This window comes from Spermophilus citellus (assembly GCF_964194105.1).
Source record: "Spermophilus citellus genome assembly, chromosome: 14".
NCBI classification, from domain to species: Eukaryota; Metazoa; Chordata; class Mammalia; order Rodentia; family Sciuridae; genus Spermophilus; species Spermophilus citellus.
The window spans coordinates 45798928-45817091 of record NC_138194.1 but is presented as its reverse complement, the minus strand read 5'-3'; the positions used below and the strand labels follow the sequence as shown (position 1 = coordinate 45817091).

The following is an 18164-nucleotide window of genomic DNA, read 5'->3' as shown; positions in this document are numbered from 1 at the left end:
ACGAACAAGGACAAGGTGTTTATCCACAATATCGTGGACAAAGGCATCGGGCTCCGTTGCCAAAAAATGGACAGGGGGCCCCAATGCTCCGGGGCCCCAAACCACAAATATACGGAGCACTGGGGGAACCCAGCAACCCCATCAGGGTAGTGACCAGGACACATTGTCCATCAGATCCCTCATCAGACAAACCAGAGGGAGCACAGGGTTGGACATCTGCGCCTCCACCAGATCAGTACTAACTCCAGAGATGGGAGTTCAAATCATTCCCACAGGGGTAAAAGGACCTCTTCCCAAAGGAACAGTAGGCTTATTATTGGGACACAGCTCTTCTACTCTAAAAGGACTTTTGATAAGTCCTGGGGTAATTGATCCCGATTATGAAGGTGAAATAAAAATTATAGCCAGTTCTCCAAAGGGTATATCAATAATTTCACCAGGAGATAGAATAGCACAGTTACTAATAATACCAAGCCTACATGATAAATTTTCCAGTCATGCTGTAGAAAGAGGTTCCAAGGGATTAGGCTCCACAGGTGTAGATTGGGCTATGCTTTCTTTAAATTTAGATTCTCGCCCCATGCTAAAACTAAATATTCAAGGACATGAATTTAATGGGCTACTGGATACAGGTGCAGACCTTAGCATCATCTCTCCTCAAGAATGGCCAAAACATTGGCCATTACAACAAGCCACTCAAACGCTTCGAGGCCTAGGAGTGGCGACTAATCCCCATAGAAGTGCAATGGTATTAGATTGGAAGGATCCTGAAGGATGTGAAGGAACTATACAACCATATGTATTGGATCATCTTCCTGTAAATTTATGGGGACGAGATGTCTTAGATCAATTAGGTTTGACATTAACAAATAACATCAATCAAAATGCACCCACTATTATGGCTAGACAAGGTTTTAGGAAAGGAAAAAGATTAGAAAAACAAGAACAAGGTATAGCAGCACCAATACAAATAGATCAAGGAACAGATAGACATGGGTTGGATTTTCACAAAGGGCCACTGAGACAATAAAAATTACATGGAAATCAGAAAGACCAGTATGGGTTCCTCAGTGGCCCTTGACTAAAGAAAAGATACAAGTAACCCATGATCTGGTCAAACAACAATTAGCGGAAGGACATATACAACCTTCTGTATCTCCCCATAATACTCCCATTTTTGTCATCAAAAAGAAATCTGGTAAATGGGATTATTGCAAGATTTAAGAGCCATTAATAATGAAATGGTCATTATGGGACCTGCTCAATCGGGGATTCCTCAATTGTCTGCTTTGCCAAAAACTTGGTATGTTTTAGTTATAGATATTAAAGATTGTTTTTTTTCAATTCCAATTCATCCTGATGATAGTCCACGTTTTGCATTTACTATCCCTGCACTGAATCATGAAGGTCCTGATCAGAAATATGAATGGAAAGTACTCCCTCAAGGGATGGCTAACAGCCCAACTATGTGTCAAATTTATGTTAACAAAGTAATCCAGCCACTTAGAAATCAAAATCCTGAACTACAAATATTTCACTATATGGATGATGTATTATTAGCACAGAAAGCTAAAAACACATTGCTAGAATATTATGCCACACTCACAAACTTATTAAAAAATTATAATCTAGAGATAGCAATAGATAAAGTACAATTAAATTTTCCAATTAATTATTTAGGAGTTCTATTATCCTCCAACCATGGTCCATCCACCAAAAATTCAAATACGAGTAGATCAACTCAAATCACTTAATGACTTTCAAAAGTTATTAGGAGACATAAATTGGATAAGGCCTTATCTAGATATACCAACAGGAGAGTTGGGACCTTTATTTGATATCCTAAAAGGTCCATCAGATCCAAATTCACCCCGAATGTTAACGCCTGAAGCAAGAAAGGCATTAAAAATCATTGAAACATATATGGAAAATATGCATTTGGATAGAATTGATATAAGTTTCCCTTTATTATTTATTGTACTACCAACAAAAAATATTCCTACAGGAGTATTTTGGCAAGAAGGTCCATTATTGTGGATACATTTATCTTATTCTCCTAACACTATTCTTACTAGATATCCTGAGGCTGTAGGACAATTAATACTCAAAGGAATAAAAGCAGCAAAGTGAGTATTTGGAATTTCTACCAATAAAATTATTACTCCATATACTATGAATCAAATTGATGAATTAGCTAATGAGTTAAATACTTGGGCAATAATCATGTGCAACTCTAATGTTTCATTTGATAACCACTTGCCATCTAATACTTTATTGTCTTTTTGGTCATTGCATCCTATAGTTTTTCCAAAAATTACAAGAAAAACACCTATCATGAATGCTCCAAATATATTCACTGATGGGTCAAATAATGGTACAGCAGCAATAGTTACACCTGATCAAACATTTACATTTTTAGTACCCAAACAATCAGCTCAAAAGGTAGAGCTTAATGCAGTATTACAAGCTTTTGTGATGTTTAAAGATTCTGTATTTAATTTATTTTCTGATAGTCAGTATATAGTTAATGCTATAGTATCCCTTGAAGATGCTGGTAGGATTTCCCCTTATACTACTGTTTTCTCTTTGTTTTCCACTATACAAAGTTTAATCTGGGACAGAAAAGATTCATTCTTTATAGGACATATCAGGGCACATACAGGATTGCCTGGAGCCCTTAGTTTGGGCAATGATTTAGCAGATAAAACTACACATGACATACATATTTTCTCTATACTAGAAGAAGCTATAAATTTTCATAAAAGGTTCCATGTCAATGCTAATACTTTACAAAAGCGTTTTAAAATAACTAAGCAACAAGCTAGACAAATAATAAAACAATGTCAAAATTGTGTGAACTTTTTACCACAAGTTAATCTTGGAGTCAATCCTAGAGGATTGATACCTAACCGTATTTGGCAGATGGACGTCACACATTTGCCAGAAATTGGAAAATTAAAATATTTCCATGTTACAGTTGATACTTTTCTGGATTTTTGATGGGCTCCCTTCATGCCGGAGAAAAAACTAAAGATGTTATAGCTCATTGCTTACAAAATTTTGCCACTGTGGGCATTCCAAAACAGTTAAAAACAGATAATGCCCCTGGTTATACTTCTACCTCTTTTAAACAATTTTGTTCATCATTTGGCATTACTCATATAACAGGAATCCCATACAATCCACAGGGACAAGGCATAGTTGAAAGAGCTCATCAAACTATTAAAATGTACTTATTAAAGCAAAAAGACGGAATTGGGAAGGGGTATATATTCCCCAAAGATAAACTTAAAATAACCCTTTTTACTCTAACTTTTTAAATTTGGATTCATCAGGACTTAGTGCTGCAGAAAGGCATATGTGTCCAAAAAATGTACATAAGCCCAAGGTACTTTGGAAAGATATTCTAACAGGACAATGGAAAGGTCCTGACCCAGTAATTGTCTGGAGTTGGGGGTCTGTTTGTGTGTTTCCACAGGAAGAACAGCAGCCGATTTGGATTCCAGAGAGATTAACCAAGATCCTGACCCAGTGATTGTCTGGAGTCGGGGGCCTGTTTGTGTGTTTCCACAGGAAGAACAACAGCCGATTTGGATTCCGGAGAGATTAACTAAAGTCCTGACCCAGTGATTGTCTGGAGTCGGGGGCCTGTTTGTGTGTTTCCACAGGGAGAACAGCAGCCGATTTGGATTCCAGAGAGATTAACTAAAGCGATTTCTACAGACCAAAAAAAGATGATTTGGCTCAAATCCATAACAGCTGATATCCATAACTCCAATTTGGCTATCCTTACATCTGCAATAGAACCAGGATGCTTTTTTCAATATCTATTTTATTATTGCCCTTTCCCATATCATGAAGTTCTATTTTGTTTTTTGAGCTCATACAGACCTAAGTTAATGTTTTGCTGATCAGTTCTATTTTTTTTTTTTGAGTATAGTTTTTAAACATTGCAATGGAGATTTCACCTGTAAAAAGTTATAAGGCCTTTACTATTATGTGTTGTATGTATTATATGTGCACACTTGTGTTTTGTGTTATATGTTTGAATGTACGTATGTCCATATATCATATATGATGAGTGCTCATGAAAAAATGGATCCAAATATTTTTTTATTCACGTGATTTAAATGGTTTAATTTAAATTGGGTAAATAACTATTAAGAATTGTTTTAATATGTAAACAAAAAAAGGTTAACAGATCTGTTTACTTTCACCTTTCCTTTTCATTATATCTAATAATTCTCTTCAAGATAATGTAAATTGTTAAGAAAATTGTTTTCTTTTAGTGCCTTCTGGAATGTTACATAATTTTTTCTTTAGCCATTATTGCCAGAATTCCTATCTTCATCCCAGTGCCGGTGAAGACAAAGATAAAACTAATCTACAGTTTCTGCAATAGCCATCACTGAACTGCTTGCAGAACTTGCCTAAACTATGTGTCACTTGTATGCATTGTGAACTCACTTGTATGCATTGTGAACTATCTGTTGGTGCAGCGACTTGTGGTAGTGTTGGGGTATTTTTGCTGATGATGTCATCAGTGGTACAATTTTTCCAACAAGAGCCATCAATCGGCTTGGTGTATCTTCCTCCCTTCTGCTTGTCATGACAAAGACCTCTCCACAGGTGTGGCTGTATACTCGACTGGTAGTCAATGACGGGTAAGATCCAATTACAATGGTACCAACCTAAGACAGGAGGCTGACGCCCTGAGGTCAGCTCATCCGAAGACGGGTAAGGACCATATGTAGTATTGGACAAACTAAGGCAGGCACGGTCCCCAAGACACATGCTTGTTGTTTAAACAGAGAGGGGGAGATGTTGAGAGCCACAGCCAAAGGGGCCCCAGCAAACTTCCAGCTGCCAGCTGATGATTGGCTCACAGCGGCCCCAGCAACATCTAGCTGATTGGCTCCTTATTGCTTTTGACATCTGATTCCCCATTTAGAGGCAACCTCATATGATCCATGTATACATCAATAGGTACATAAATATTCACATTTTTCCCTCCATTACTGGGGACTGGACCCAGGGACAGTCTATGATTGAGCTATATCCCCAGTCTCTCTCTTTTTAAACATTCTATTACTAAATTGCCTAGGCTGGCTTTATACTTATGATCCTTCTATCTCAGCCCCCAGAGTAACTAGGATTACAGGAGTACACCACCATATCCAACAAATATTCACACTTTTTAAAACAAAAATGATACTCTGCTTTGTTTTACAAACATAGCTTATTTTATTATAAAGGAACATCATTCTCTGAAAATTAGAATCTGATAGTTCTAAATTATTTTGAATAATCACTAACAACACAAAAGTAAAGACAATCTTATCATACAATGAAACAAAAATCACACTTAAGCCCAAACATAAAACAACAAGCTCATTTCTCATCCTCAAACTGCTTCTTTTCATTGGTTTCTTCTGTGTCAAAAGTGAATGGTTTGTCATAACCCATTAGATGGTTATAGTCTTCAGGGTTTGGAAACAGCCCTGGATTAACTAACAATGATTTTGTTTTAGCATAAAATGTGGTAAAAAGATGTGTGCTGTCTGGAATCTTCACATCATTCTGGTGAAATACCATACTCTTTTCTGAAAGCACAACGCTGTAAGTAATGGCTTTGTAAGTGTCTGTCGTGGCCTCATGGTATAGCCGAATAACATAGCCTTTTGTAACAAAGTGAAGCAGCACTGGAGTGATCACTGTAAAGCTTCCTATGATGCCATAAAATAAGATTTGCAAAGGCAGACTTCCAAATATAATATTATTTTGTGCTAAAATGTATGGTAGAAATGCAAGGCTGAGCATACTTGTAGAATAAGAGAAACATTTCACACCTAAATGGAAAAAGAAAATGGGAGAGGATTAATACATTTAAATTTTATAAAAGAATCAATCTATCCTAGTAATTCTTCTACCTTTTCTTCCTATATCACCACTGAAACATCAACAAAATCAAAGTACAAACATAGTGCTTATTTTATGATGGGCTCTGTCTGAACACTTTATAGATTTTTCATTTTTTATTCATGAAATTCACAGAAAAGCCCCATAAGATGGATGTACAATTGTCATTATCAGCCCATTTAAAAAATATATTTCTGAGGTCGTAGCTCATGGTAGAGTATTTGCCTAGTGCATGTGAGGCCCTGGGTTGATCCCCAGAATTGTGAAGAAAATAAGTAAGATTTAAAAAAAATGAGAAAGATGAGCCACTTCTGCAATGATATATAGCTATGAAGTACCTGGACTGGGATTCAAACCGAATCAAGTTGACTCTATAGTCCATACCATTGGCCATTATAACGCACTGCCTCATCAGGTAAGAAATCTGCTTTAGGGTTATATAGCCTCAACCATTAAAAGATTTAATTTTCCTCAAAGAACTGTTTTACACTATAAAAGTTGATTCAGACAGCAGGTTTTCAAATAAAACTCTACTAACAAGTAACACAAAAATTTTTAACCTGGGCAATTCTATCAAGCTACCTGCCTCTTCTTCCTGTATCATAAACATATGATTACACCTGTAATCCCAGCAGACTGGAAGGTTGAGGCAGGAGGATCATGAGTTTAAAGCTAGCCTCAGCAAAAGTGAGGCACTAAGCAAGTCAGTGAGACTCTATCTCTAAATAAAACACAATATAGGTCCGGGGATGTGGCTCAGTGGTCGAGTGCCCCTGAATTCAATCCCCAGCACCAAAAATAAATAAATAAACAAACAAAAATACCACTAGGGTTTAAGAAACATATTGGCCTGAGCACCGTAATACACACCTGTAACCCCAGCTACTTGGAAGGCTGAGGCAAGAAAATTTCTAAGTTAGAGGCCAGAAACTTAGCAAGACCCTGTCGTAAGAAAAAAAAGGGCTGGATGTAGCTCAGTGTAGAGTGCCTCCAGGTTTAATTCCAAGTACTGCCAACACAAAAACAAAAATCATACAGTAAGATACTGTTTTGGGCTGGGGTTGTGTCTCAGCAGTAGAGCACTCATCTAGCATGTGCAAGGTGCTAGATTCGATCCTCAGCACTACATAAAAAATAAATAAAGGTATTGTGCCCAACTACAACTAAATATATATATATATATATATATATATATATATATATACACACACACACACACACATATACATAAATATATGTATATATATATATATATATATATATATATATATATACACATATATATATGGGTTAAACAGTTGCCCACCAACACCACCACCATATTCATGTCCACCCTGAACTTCAGAATGTGACCTTATTTGAAAATAAGGTCTTTGGAATTTTAAAGATTGAGATGAGATCGTGTTAGACAAGGGTGGGCCCTAAATCCAATGGCAGTGTCCTCCTAAGGACAGAAAATGATGAACAAGGGACAGAGAAAAGGCTGTCATGTGAAGACCAAGGCAGAGAGGAGGTATGCTGAGAGCCATTGCCAAGTACGAATGACGCATCGAACTTTCCTTGCCAGGGTACCCCATGTTGCTTAGAGGAAGGACTCGTGGAAATGGACTTGCCTTGGACAAGTGACATTGCATGTATGCTTGAGAAAGGTGACCCTGCTCAAGGACCAGGGTGGATCCGGGTTTGAGGAGGATCCTACTGGATTAGGGCAGATCAGGTTTTAGGGAGTATCCCGCTCCTTGGGTTTAGGGAGTTCCCAGTTTAGAACAATCTGGGTTTAGGGCGGTTCCAGGTTTAAGGTGATTCCTGCCGGGAATAGGGCGTATCCTGCTGCCTCAGGCACGCCCTATCCTTGAGTTCCCTTTGAGTTCTCCTGGGATTGAAAAAGTATTTGGGATTCTAAGCCTGGTGGAGTATGTGAATTTTGCAGCAGAACTTGGATTTCCCCAGAACAGGTTTGTAGAGGGCCATGTGAGTTCAGGAATAAAGAATTGCTGTTTGAATCTACAAAACTGTGAGTGGCTCGTGATTCTGTGCCCAGCCAGACTGTGGCAGAGGTACACAGCTACAAGCCAAGGTATGCTGCGATGCCAGGAGCCGCCAGGAGCCGCCAGAAGCTCGAAGAGGCAAGGAAGAATTCTTCCTTGGAGCCTTAAAGAGAGCAAGGCCCAGCCAATACCTTGATTTTATTTCTAGCCTCCAGAACTAGAAAAATAAATTCCTGCCGTTTTTAAATCATCATGGTTTTGGTAATTATGAAAGTCCAAGGAAACTAATACACATGTTTACTTTATTTTGTAGGAATGAAGTAATTGCTATTTTCTAAATATATTCTGGCTTTCCCACTTTTGTACCTTTGCTTGTAATACTTCTGAGCCTGGGATTCCCCCCTTTCACAACTCTTCATATTCAAATTTTACTTGTCTTAAAAGACCCAATTGGAATTCCATCTTGATTAAGTTCTTTCTGTTATATTCTTCTTCAGTCTTTTTTTTTTTTTTTTTTGAGTGGGGGATGGTATTAGGGATTATAGTCAGTCACTCTGTCACTGAGCTACATCCACAGCCCTTTTGTTTCATTTGTGGAACTGAGATTGAACTCAGGGGAGCTCTAGCACCGAGTTACATCTCCAGCTCATTAACAATAACTGAGAACTAAAATGTCCTTCAAGCCAGGCATAGTGGCACACGCCTGTAATCCCAGCGACTTGGGAGGCTGAGGCAGTAGGATCAAGAGTTCCAAGGCTTGCAAGGCCCTAAGAAACTAAGCGAGACTCTCTTTCTAAATAAAATACAAAAAAGGGCTGGAGATGGCTCAGTGGTTAAGTGCCTCTGGGTTCAATTCCCAGTTCCAAAACTAAATAAATTAAATAAAGGTATTGTGCCCTTCAAGTGTCTACATTTAGAAGTTTAGGAAACCTTCAAGAATGGTACCGCAACCTGGCATGATGGTGCATGCCTATAATCCCAGTGACATGGAACACAGAAGCAAGAGGATCACAAGTTAGAAGCCAGCCTCAGCAATTTAGTGCGACCCTGTCTCAAAATTAAATAAATAAAAAGGGGCAAGTTAGTGATGAAGCACCCCTAGGTTTAATCCCCAGTACCAAAAAAGAAAAAAGAATGGTATTACTATCTTAATGTCTCTCCCTCAATTTCCATATAATATTAATCTCAGAGGGACTTCCTACTAATCATAATATTGAAAGAACTCAAATTACAATTCTAATGGATAGTTACACTCTTCCACAAATATTACAACCTACACATACCAAAATTAACTACTGTTTTATTGTTTACAAAAAAGGAGTCAAGTGGGAACAAAATATAAGTTAATAAACCTTCCTATATTTGAAGAAACAGCATTTGTATTCAGAAAGATAACACAGGGATCACTGTTAAAACATATCTCAATGACATCAATGTAGGTATCCCGAGACAAGACACTAGACTCAATGATCTATTTATGAATTAACTTCAGAAGAAACTACATAACACTGATTGTTCTACTAACTTTAGAATACTACTCAATTGTGATTATAATCAGTTCTTATTCCTAAAAAGTTTTAAATAATGCAAACTATACTTTGACACCATCATCAAATGTGGGTACTGAAATCTTGTGACCACACTAGGCTATAAATCAATCCTACAGATATTTCTGATTGTACTTTAAATCATAATATTACTAAGTTTTTCCCACCTGTATTTTGTGCTAAATTATGATCCAAGGAAAGTGCTTTAAACCTGTAGTTATTTAATAGTCTTTTCCTCCTCCACAAGTACTCTCTACCACTTGGGAAAACCACTAAATAAATGTCTCTGTTGCCAATTCTAAGATAATCTGAACAAATGCATAATTTATATAATTTCAATTATAAAAGCATTAAATAGGCTGAGGTTATGGCTCAGTGGTAGAGTGCTGGCCTAGCATGTATGAGGCACCAGGTTTGATTCTCAGCACCACATATAAATTAATTAATTAGTTAATTAATTAAAGGCCCATCAACAACTAAAAAGTATAAAAAATAAATTTAAAAAAAGAGCATTACATGCTTCCTCCACCAGCACCACCTCCAATGCTGGGGATTAAACCAAAGGCCTAAAGCATGGTAAGCAAGCATTCTACCACTGAGGTATGCCCCCCACACCCATGCTCATTTTAAATGTTAAACTTAGCCACAAAACAAAAATGGAAAGTTTCCCTATTATACTCCCCCCCAAAAAAAATTCTTAGCAGTAATCTTCCACTTTTCTTTGCACATTCAAACATTACTTTTTGTTATTTGTTAAACATCTTAAGAGATGACCAAAGAATGGAAGTGTGAATGTCATAAGATCACAAAGTTATAAAAAAGCCTTCAAACATATTTTTTAAATCTCTCTAAAATGCAGAGATTTCAACCTCTACATCTTATCAACAGGCTTTAAGGGAAAAATTATCTAATTTTTATGGTTTGTAATTAAGAGATGCTAAAATAATACCCAACATATAGTAAAAATGTTCTTTATAATAAAAGAAAAAAAAAAGAAACTCCCTCAGTTTTGATTACCCACCAAATACTGCACGAGCCAGATTCCCAGTATAAATCAGCCTTCCATCTTCTGATTTGTCAGGTTGTGTATGTAAGTATCGAACATACCTATCCCAACAAACAGGTATCTATTGAAACAAGAGACCATTATGAGTACAGATTAAATTGCATCTTGAATCAACTTCTAATTTTTTAAAGGTTATTTTAATAAAAATAATGAAGATTAGATGAGAATTTGTCAATAAGTTGACAAGAATAATTCTCCCATATAGTCTACAGAGCTAAAGAAATCAAATTGGTTATCAGCACGACTTTGCTTAATTTCAGTCAAAAGGAGAAGGGTGCTGAGTTGAGAGCTTGGTAGGCTTGCATCCAGTTCTCAGTTTGACCTTAAACAAGTAAAAAGTTAAACGGGATAGTTTCTTAATGAAAACATCATTTTCATTTGATTTAAATGCATTGGTTTTTCAAAAACAAAATAAGTAAAATTATTCGGGCACGGTGTGGCACTGCTGTAATCCCAGAGGCTAAGGCAAAAGGATCGCAAGTTCAAAGTAAGCCTCAGCATCTTAGTGAGACCTTGTCTCAAAATAAAAAATAAATGTGGCTCAGTGGTAGGAAGGGAGGGAGGGAGGGACGGAAGAGGAGGGGAGGGGAAGAAGGAAGAAAAAGAAGGAAAAGAAATTAATTTTAATACAATAATCTAAGTAAAACACTGCAAATTCTACAGTATACATAATATTTTTTAAGAGCAAGTCTTTTCCTAAAGGCCTTGTAAATACTTTGCATTTCTTGTTTCTTAACCTGGAAAACATTTGCGAAATCCTTCATCAAATATCACCGAACACAAGAGTTCCCCACACAGTGCCCACACTTCAAAATGTAAGACATGCCCAATTCCTTTATGCTAAAATTCTATTTGATTCTAATTTCTTAAGTAGTTCTACGTTTCAACCAGGCTTGCCAATCTTGACATTTTATAAGGGAAGGAGACAATTTATTTAGATTAAAATTAAAGAATTAATGTACACACCTCATCTTTCTCCTGAGATAAAAGGGGTCTCGTAAAAATGGAGCCACCTATGGGGTCTGGGGTTGTGGCTCAGTGGTAAAGCTCTCGCCTACCACATGCTGGGTTCGAGCCTCAGCACCACATGAAAAATAAATAAATAAAAAGTATATTTATTTAAAAAGAAAAAATGAAGCCACCTAGCCTGGGGATGCAGCTTAGTGGTGGTAGAGCACCCGCGAAAGTAAGGTCCTGGGGTTCGATCCCCCATGGGTAGGGGTGAGAGTGGTCAAGCCACTTAATCTAGAAAATAGAACACAGGTTATTCGAATTCATTCATTTCAATTCCTAGGTGCTGCATCCAGTTTCTTTACAAATTAACTCTTTCCAGCTTCTGCTTATGAGCAGAAAGGGAGCTAATACCAAATTGTCATCAGAAACCGTCTGGATCAGCAATCACGGGTAGAGAGTTTTGGAACCACCCAGAAAAGAATCCACTCTCCACTTCCCAAGGTGCTCCCAGACTCGAGGAGGCAGCTAACCGCAGGACTGAGCCCCGCACAGGGAGGGCTCCTGCCACACTCTAGCCAGCAACAGTCAGGACACCGAGGTCACGGAGAGCCGCGAAAGTTCCCCGGTCCGAACTCTACGTCGCCCGAGCCCTCGGACAGCCGACCTGTACTGGCCCAAGACGCCGGAGAAGGGGGTAGGCTCCTTGCAGCCCCGCGCTCCCGCTGACGACCCGCCCCAAGGGCCTGCTGCAGGAGATCGCTCGCGAGACCGCCACACTGGGCCTTCGGAGCGCGGCAGCCGCCCACCATGCCATCCTCTTCCCGCCAGGCCTCAGCCCGGCCGCCCACTGGCCGCCCACTGATAGCAGCAGCATCCCGCGAACGGGAACTGGCGGCGGATTGCTCCGGGGGCGACCAGACGCTGCTCTTTACAGACTACAACTTCGGTTCGCGGAGCACGCCTCAACGCGTCGGGACCGACCGGCATCCGCGCGTGCGCAGAATATGAGTCCGGCTTGCAACCTTACCCGCCCCAAAGGTTCCGGCCAATTGAGCTGAGAGCTGGGCGCGCTCTCCCGGGCTCGAGATCTACAAAGCCAATCTGTGACCTGCGTCCCTTTCTTGGGGTTTGGCCCTTATTAGAGTAGTGCCGAAGGACAGAGGGGAGAGCCGCGTAAGAATGACAAAGCCTGTCCTTCATTCTTTCGGACGTGGTTTTCTAGGTCCTAAAAAAATTGTTTGCTTTGAGGAAATGATTCTAGCCTATCCCAACGGAAGGCATATGAGACGATTTGAACAAAAGTGAATAATTTGATTTAGCCATTGAAATGATAGAAAAACGAGGCATGCTCATGTGATATTGATACTTGTTATCAAAATTTTTGTCAGAATTCACACCATATACACAATTGTTCATGACCCATTACATAGACACACATAAATAAATAAATGATTTAATAATATTATTTACAGGATTTAGGTAGGAACAGAGGATGAACTCAGGAATCCACGATGTTAACAGTGTAACATAATATGATTGAGATATACTGGTATATAAATTGCTACAGAAAAAGGAGCTCATGATTAATTTGACCTCATAATGTCTTCAAATCGACTTCACATTCAGCTTTCTTTAAGAAGGATCTGGTAGAGATAACGGTTTACCACTATTTTTAGCCTGGCGGGGCACAGGCCTGTAATCCCAGCAGTTTGGGAGATTGAGGTAGGATTGCAAGTTTGGGGTCAGCTTCCACTATTTAGCGGGACCCTCGGCAATTTGAGATCATATTTTAAAAAGTAAAAAGAACTGGGGATGTAGCTCAGTAGTAAAGTGCCCTCGGTTTCATTCCCAAGTACAGGGGAAAAAGGAGAAATGTTTTTGATTCAGCATCTTGTTTGCGTAAGAGAGGAACAAATTCACAGTCAAAAATAAAATGTGATCTCCGTGACAACTCCAAAAATATTTGGGGGTGGGGAGTGGAGAGGATCTCTAGAGGGATAAAATGATGCTACTTTGTGATAAATTTTCCTATAGTTATTTTTTTCCTCCTCCTCCTCCTCCTCCTCCTCCTCGACAAACCCTCCCACATGCTTAGTGAGCACTCTGCCACTGAGCTATACCCACAATCCTGCCACTTAAAAAAAAATTTAGTGTTATTCATATTCATTATCCAATATCTTACTGATACATATTTAATTTTTTTCATACAAAAAGTGTTTTCAATGTTATTGAATTTGAATTCATATCATTTGTCAAGCTTACTTTCTTCCTACAGATACTGTTGGGTGAAAATACTTGTTCTATTTCTCAAGGTTTCTAGTTAGCTAAAATGAGATTATATTCTGAAAACTGTGCTATACAGTTACATAGGGTTGTTATTTATGGTCACACAGATTTTCCATTCTTATAATTTAGAGATATTTGTTGAATATAAGCTATTTGAATGGAATTTTAGACTGATTCTAAGGTTGCTTAAAAAGAAAATAGCCTCTAGGCTTTGTGTGGTGGCACACACCTTTAATCCCAGCTACTCAAGAAGCTGAGGCAGAAGGATTATAAATTCAAGGCCAAACTGGGCAATTTAGTGAGACTCTGACTCAAAAAGTTGAGCCAGGAACAGTGGTATGCGCCTGTAATCCCAGCAACTCTGGAGGCTGAGACAAGAGGATCAAGAGTTCAAAGCCAGCCTCAGCAAAAAACTAGGCGCTAAGCAACTCAGAGAGACCTTGTCTCTAAATAAAATACAAAATAGGCCTGGTGATGTGGCTCAGTGGTCCAGTGCCCCTGAATTCAATCCCCGGTACCCCCCAAAAATGGAAAATAAAAATAAAAAGTTGAAAGGGCTGGGGATATAGTTCAGTGATAGAACTCTCACCTAGCATGCAGGAGGATCTGGATTCAATCCTCAGTACTTGAAGCAATTAAAAAGAAGATGGAAACCTATGGAAAAATTGAAAATGGACCTAACTTTTAGAAGGTATGACCTCCACTGTTGTAACATATGTAATGTTTGTGAGGTTTTGTTTGTTTGCTTGTTTCTTCTAAACTAAAAGAGGAAATACAATTGAAAATGAGCCCATGGAACCCACAGCCTTCTCTTTGTTACTGAGCCAAGCCCATTTTGCCTGATGGTCAGTATAACCCAAATACAATGGGTTTCCTCTTGGTGAATACAAAGCCAATAAGCACAACCAAGAGATAAAAGAGAGAAGAAAGACTTATTACTTGCAGCAAGTAAGAAGAGCACAGGGGATACTTCCTAAAGCAATGTCTTTCTCAAGACAGAGGGCAAGACTTTATGGGAAAGACTTACTTGTTTTCATCTTGAAAGGACTTATCATCAGCTGTAGAGGCAGGCACATTCCTGAACAAACTTAGTTGGTGTAATAGTTTGGATCGAGAAATGTTCTTTGAAAAAAATCATGTGATAGGCAATGAAGCAATGTTCAGAGGTGAAAAGACTAAATTACAAGAGCTGTAATCTCCTGAGGGGATTAATGCATTCGATGGATTAATAATTTGAATGCAGTACCAGCTAGTAACTGTAGGCAGGTGGGGCATGGCTGAAAGAAGCAGATTACTGGGATGTGCTCTGACTTCTTTATTTATATATCTCTATCTCTATGTCCTTCTCCTTCCGAACTGACGAGCTGTGCAGCTTTCCACCAAGATGTTTCTGCCTTGCAGTCAGCCAGCCATGGACTGAATTTCTGAAACTGTGAGCCAAAATAAACCTTTCCTCCTTTAAGTTGTTCTTGTCAAGTATATTTTGGCCACAATCATGAAAAACTGACTAGCACCGTGGAGATTATGCTTCATACACTGCATGTTCAAAGATGGCAGATCAGATCCCCAACTACTCAGTAGAGAATTTATCATCATGGGCTGGGTATACAGCTCAGTTGGTGGAATGCTTGCCTCACATGTACAAACCCTGGTTTCAATCCTCATGCACGAGAGAGAGAGAGAAAGAGAGAGAGAGAGAGAGAGAGAGAGTTAGTTTAGCATCATAATCATAATGAGAACTTTTTTTTTTTTGTACCAAGGATTAAACCACCCAGGGGTACTTTACCACTAAGCCACATCTCCCAGTTCTTTTTAAAATATTTTACTTAGAAATAGGATCTCACTGAGATTGCCTAGGACCTCACTAAATTGCTAAGGCTGACTTTGAACTTTCAATCCTCCTGCCTCAGCCTCCCAAACCACTGGGATTACAGGCATAAGCCACTCTGCCTAGTTACAATGAGATTATGATGACCAAGTTTATTCTAGGTCACCTAAAAGAATGACTCAGTGATTTTGGCTAGTTTAAGTAGGTTCCTTGTGGTTTTCTCTGGAGGGCATTTTCTGAAACAAAACAAAACAACTTTTAGTGAATGTTAGCAGTCATTTAAAGGTAGCAGCTTCTTCCCTTGCAAGCACAGGTTCTTGCCCCTAAAATTTCCTGCCTAGGGCTGAGTGCAGTGGCACAGGCTTGTAATCCCAACAGCTCTGGAGGCTGAGGCTGGAGGATCACAAGTTCAAAGTCAGCTTCACCAAAAGCAAAGTACTAAGCAACTCACTGAGATCCTGTCTAAATAAAATACAAAATAGGACAGTCGGGGATGTGGCTCAGTGGTCAAAGGCCCCAGAGTTCAATCCCTGGTACTTCTCAAAAAAACAACGTTCCTGCTTAGCAGCTAACAAAACAATTTTGCAAAAGAGTTTATTCACTAGGTGCCAATCATGTGGAAAGAGGAAAATTAGACTCAAATCTTCCTTTCCAAGGATAAGATCTAGAATTGTGTTAGTCAGTTTGTTGTCACTGTGACAAAAATACCTGGGAAAAACAACTTAAAGGAGTAAAGATTTCTCTTGGTTCATGGTTTCAGATATATCCTTCCATGATACACCCCAGTAATCTATTTCCTCCAACTAGGCCTTACCTCTTACAGTTTCCACTACCCTCCAATAAATCCATTCAGCTATGAATCCATCATGATGAAGTTAGAGCTCTTATGATCCAATCACTTCTCAAAAGCTCCACCATTGATCATTAGGGACCAAGTCTTCAATACATGAGCTTTTGGGGGTCATTTCCTATCCAAACAATGAGAAAGGTATTTATAGGTTCAAGAAACAGAGTGGTCATGAGGCTGGGGTTGTGGCTCAGCGGTGAAGTGCTCGCCTAGCATGCATGGGGCACTGGGTTTGATCCTCAGCACCACATAAGTGTAAAAGAAAGATATTGTGTCCACCTAAACTTTAAAAAATAAATATTAGAAAAAAAAAAAAGAAACAGGGTGGTCTTAGACATGGGGAAAGGCAATTATGGGCAGGGAAAAGTGAAGTAATCAGTGGTCTATGCACATGTAATCAAACTCCATAACTCTTCATTCTGGAGAACAGCAGCATTCAGGTGATCTGTGAGTGCTACCCCTCTGTTATCAAACGTCACCCTTGGACACCTGCACAGGCCTAAACAAAGGGTTAGTGGTTTTAACCAGTTGGAGATAGACAAAGGCATCTTTACAAGTTCCTGGAAAACAATTTAGGCAATTATTATCATTAAGACCCTTGTATGGGGGGGGGGGCTGGGGGCTGGGTTGTGGCTCAGTGGTAGAGCCCTTGCCTAGCATGTGTGAGGCTGTGGGTTCCATTCTCAGCACCACATATAAACAAATAAATAAATAAAGGTCCATCAATAACTAACAAAAATGTTTTTTTAAAAACCATGTATCAGAGGTGTTATTTATAACAAAGCTAATGGGAATATACTGTTTAGTTATGGGACCTATAAAATTGATGATTAAAAGCAAGTAACTAAATTTTTAAAACTTCAAAAAAAAAAAGCAAGTAACTAAAAAGCAGTGAAGCTAGATTGTTTATTATAGTTTTCCCTCAGTTTCATCTGCACCCCAATGCCCCTCCCCCCCACCCTCATGAAACTCCATCTTGAGCTACTAACACGGCCAAAATCTTTATTATTTCTGCAAAGGCTTTGAAAAGTTAATATAGGGCAGCATGTTCTATTCTGGAGATTAATTCTAAAAATACAATATCTTTTTCTGACCAAAATAAATTTTAAAAAGCCTTTTAGGGCTGGGGATGTAGCTCAGTGATAGAATGCTGGCCTGCATGCATAAAGCCCTGGATTTGTTACCCAGCACTGACACTTAAAAAAAAAAAAAAAAAAAAGCCTTTCAGGCAAAAGTCATTAATCAGTTCAAAAAGAAACTGAGTCGCCCGTGTATCTAGTTTCCTTTTGTGGGTATTATTACAGAACAGTGCCTCGCTGAGTAACTTGCAACGTTGAGTGCCTTAGCCCCTAACATCCTCTTCATGCCACACTCCATAAAAGCAGTAGAGGGTGAACTTAATTTAGCTGTTTCAGCCTTCTTGGAAAGGTGCCTATATCTAACCACAGGAAAGCAAGTAAAAAGGAAAGGCTGTTCGAAAGAATGCAAGATGAGGGCATTCGGAGACCGGGTGGGCAAAGCCCGGGGGTAGGGGGCGGGGATGGGAAATATGGTTCCTAAATTGAGCATCAAAGCGCCTGGACTTTCCGTGAGTGAGCTCAAAATCTACAAACCCAGGAGACTAGACTTGGGGGCGGAGAACGGCTCCCAGAGTGGGAGTGGGGGTGTGGCTAGTTTTCAGTAAACACAGAGCGATACCCGGAAAAAAGGAAATGAAGCTAGCGATTAA

At 39.1% G+C, this 18164-nt stretch overlaps 1 protein-coding gene across 1 annotated transcript; it reads right to left on the bottom strand.

Annotated features, from left to right (window-relative positions):
* Positions 1–5207: 5207 nt before the first annotated feature.
* Positions 5208–12483, bottom strand: TMEM70 (transmembrane protein 70). The gene is made up of 3 exons (XM_081265769.1): positions 12139–12483; positions 10476–10581; positions 5208–5849 (listed from the first exon to the last, which is right to left on the bottom strand). The coding sequence occupies exons 1-3, from the start codon at positions 12346–12348 to the stop codon at positions 5392–5394; spliced, it is 774 nt and encodes a 257-aa protein (XP_081121895.1). The 5' UTR covers positions 12349–12483; the 3' UTR covers positions 5208–5391.
* Between the last annotated feature and the right edge of the window lie 5681 nt (positions 12484–18164).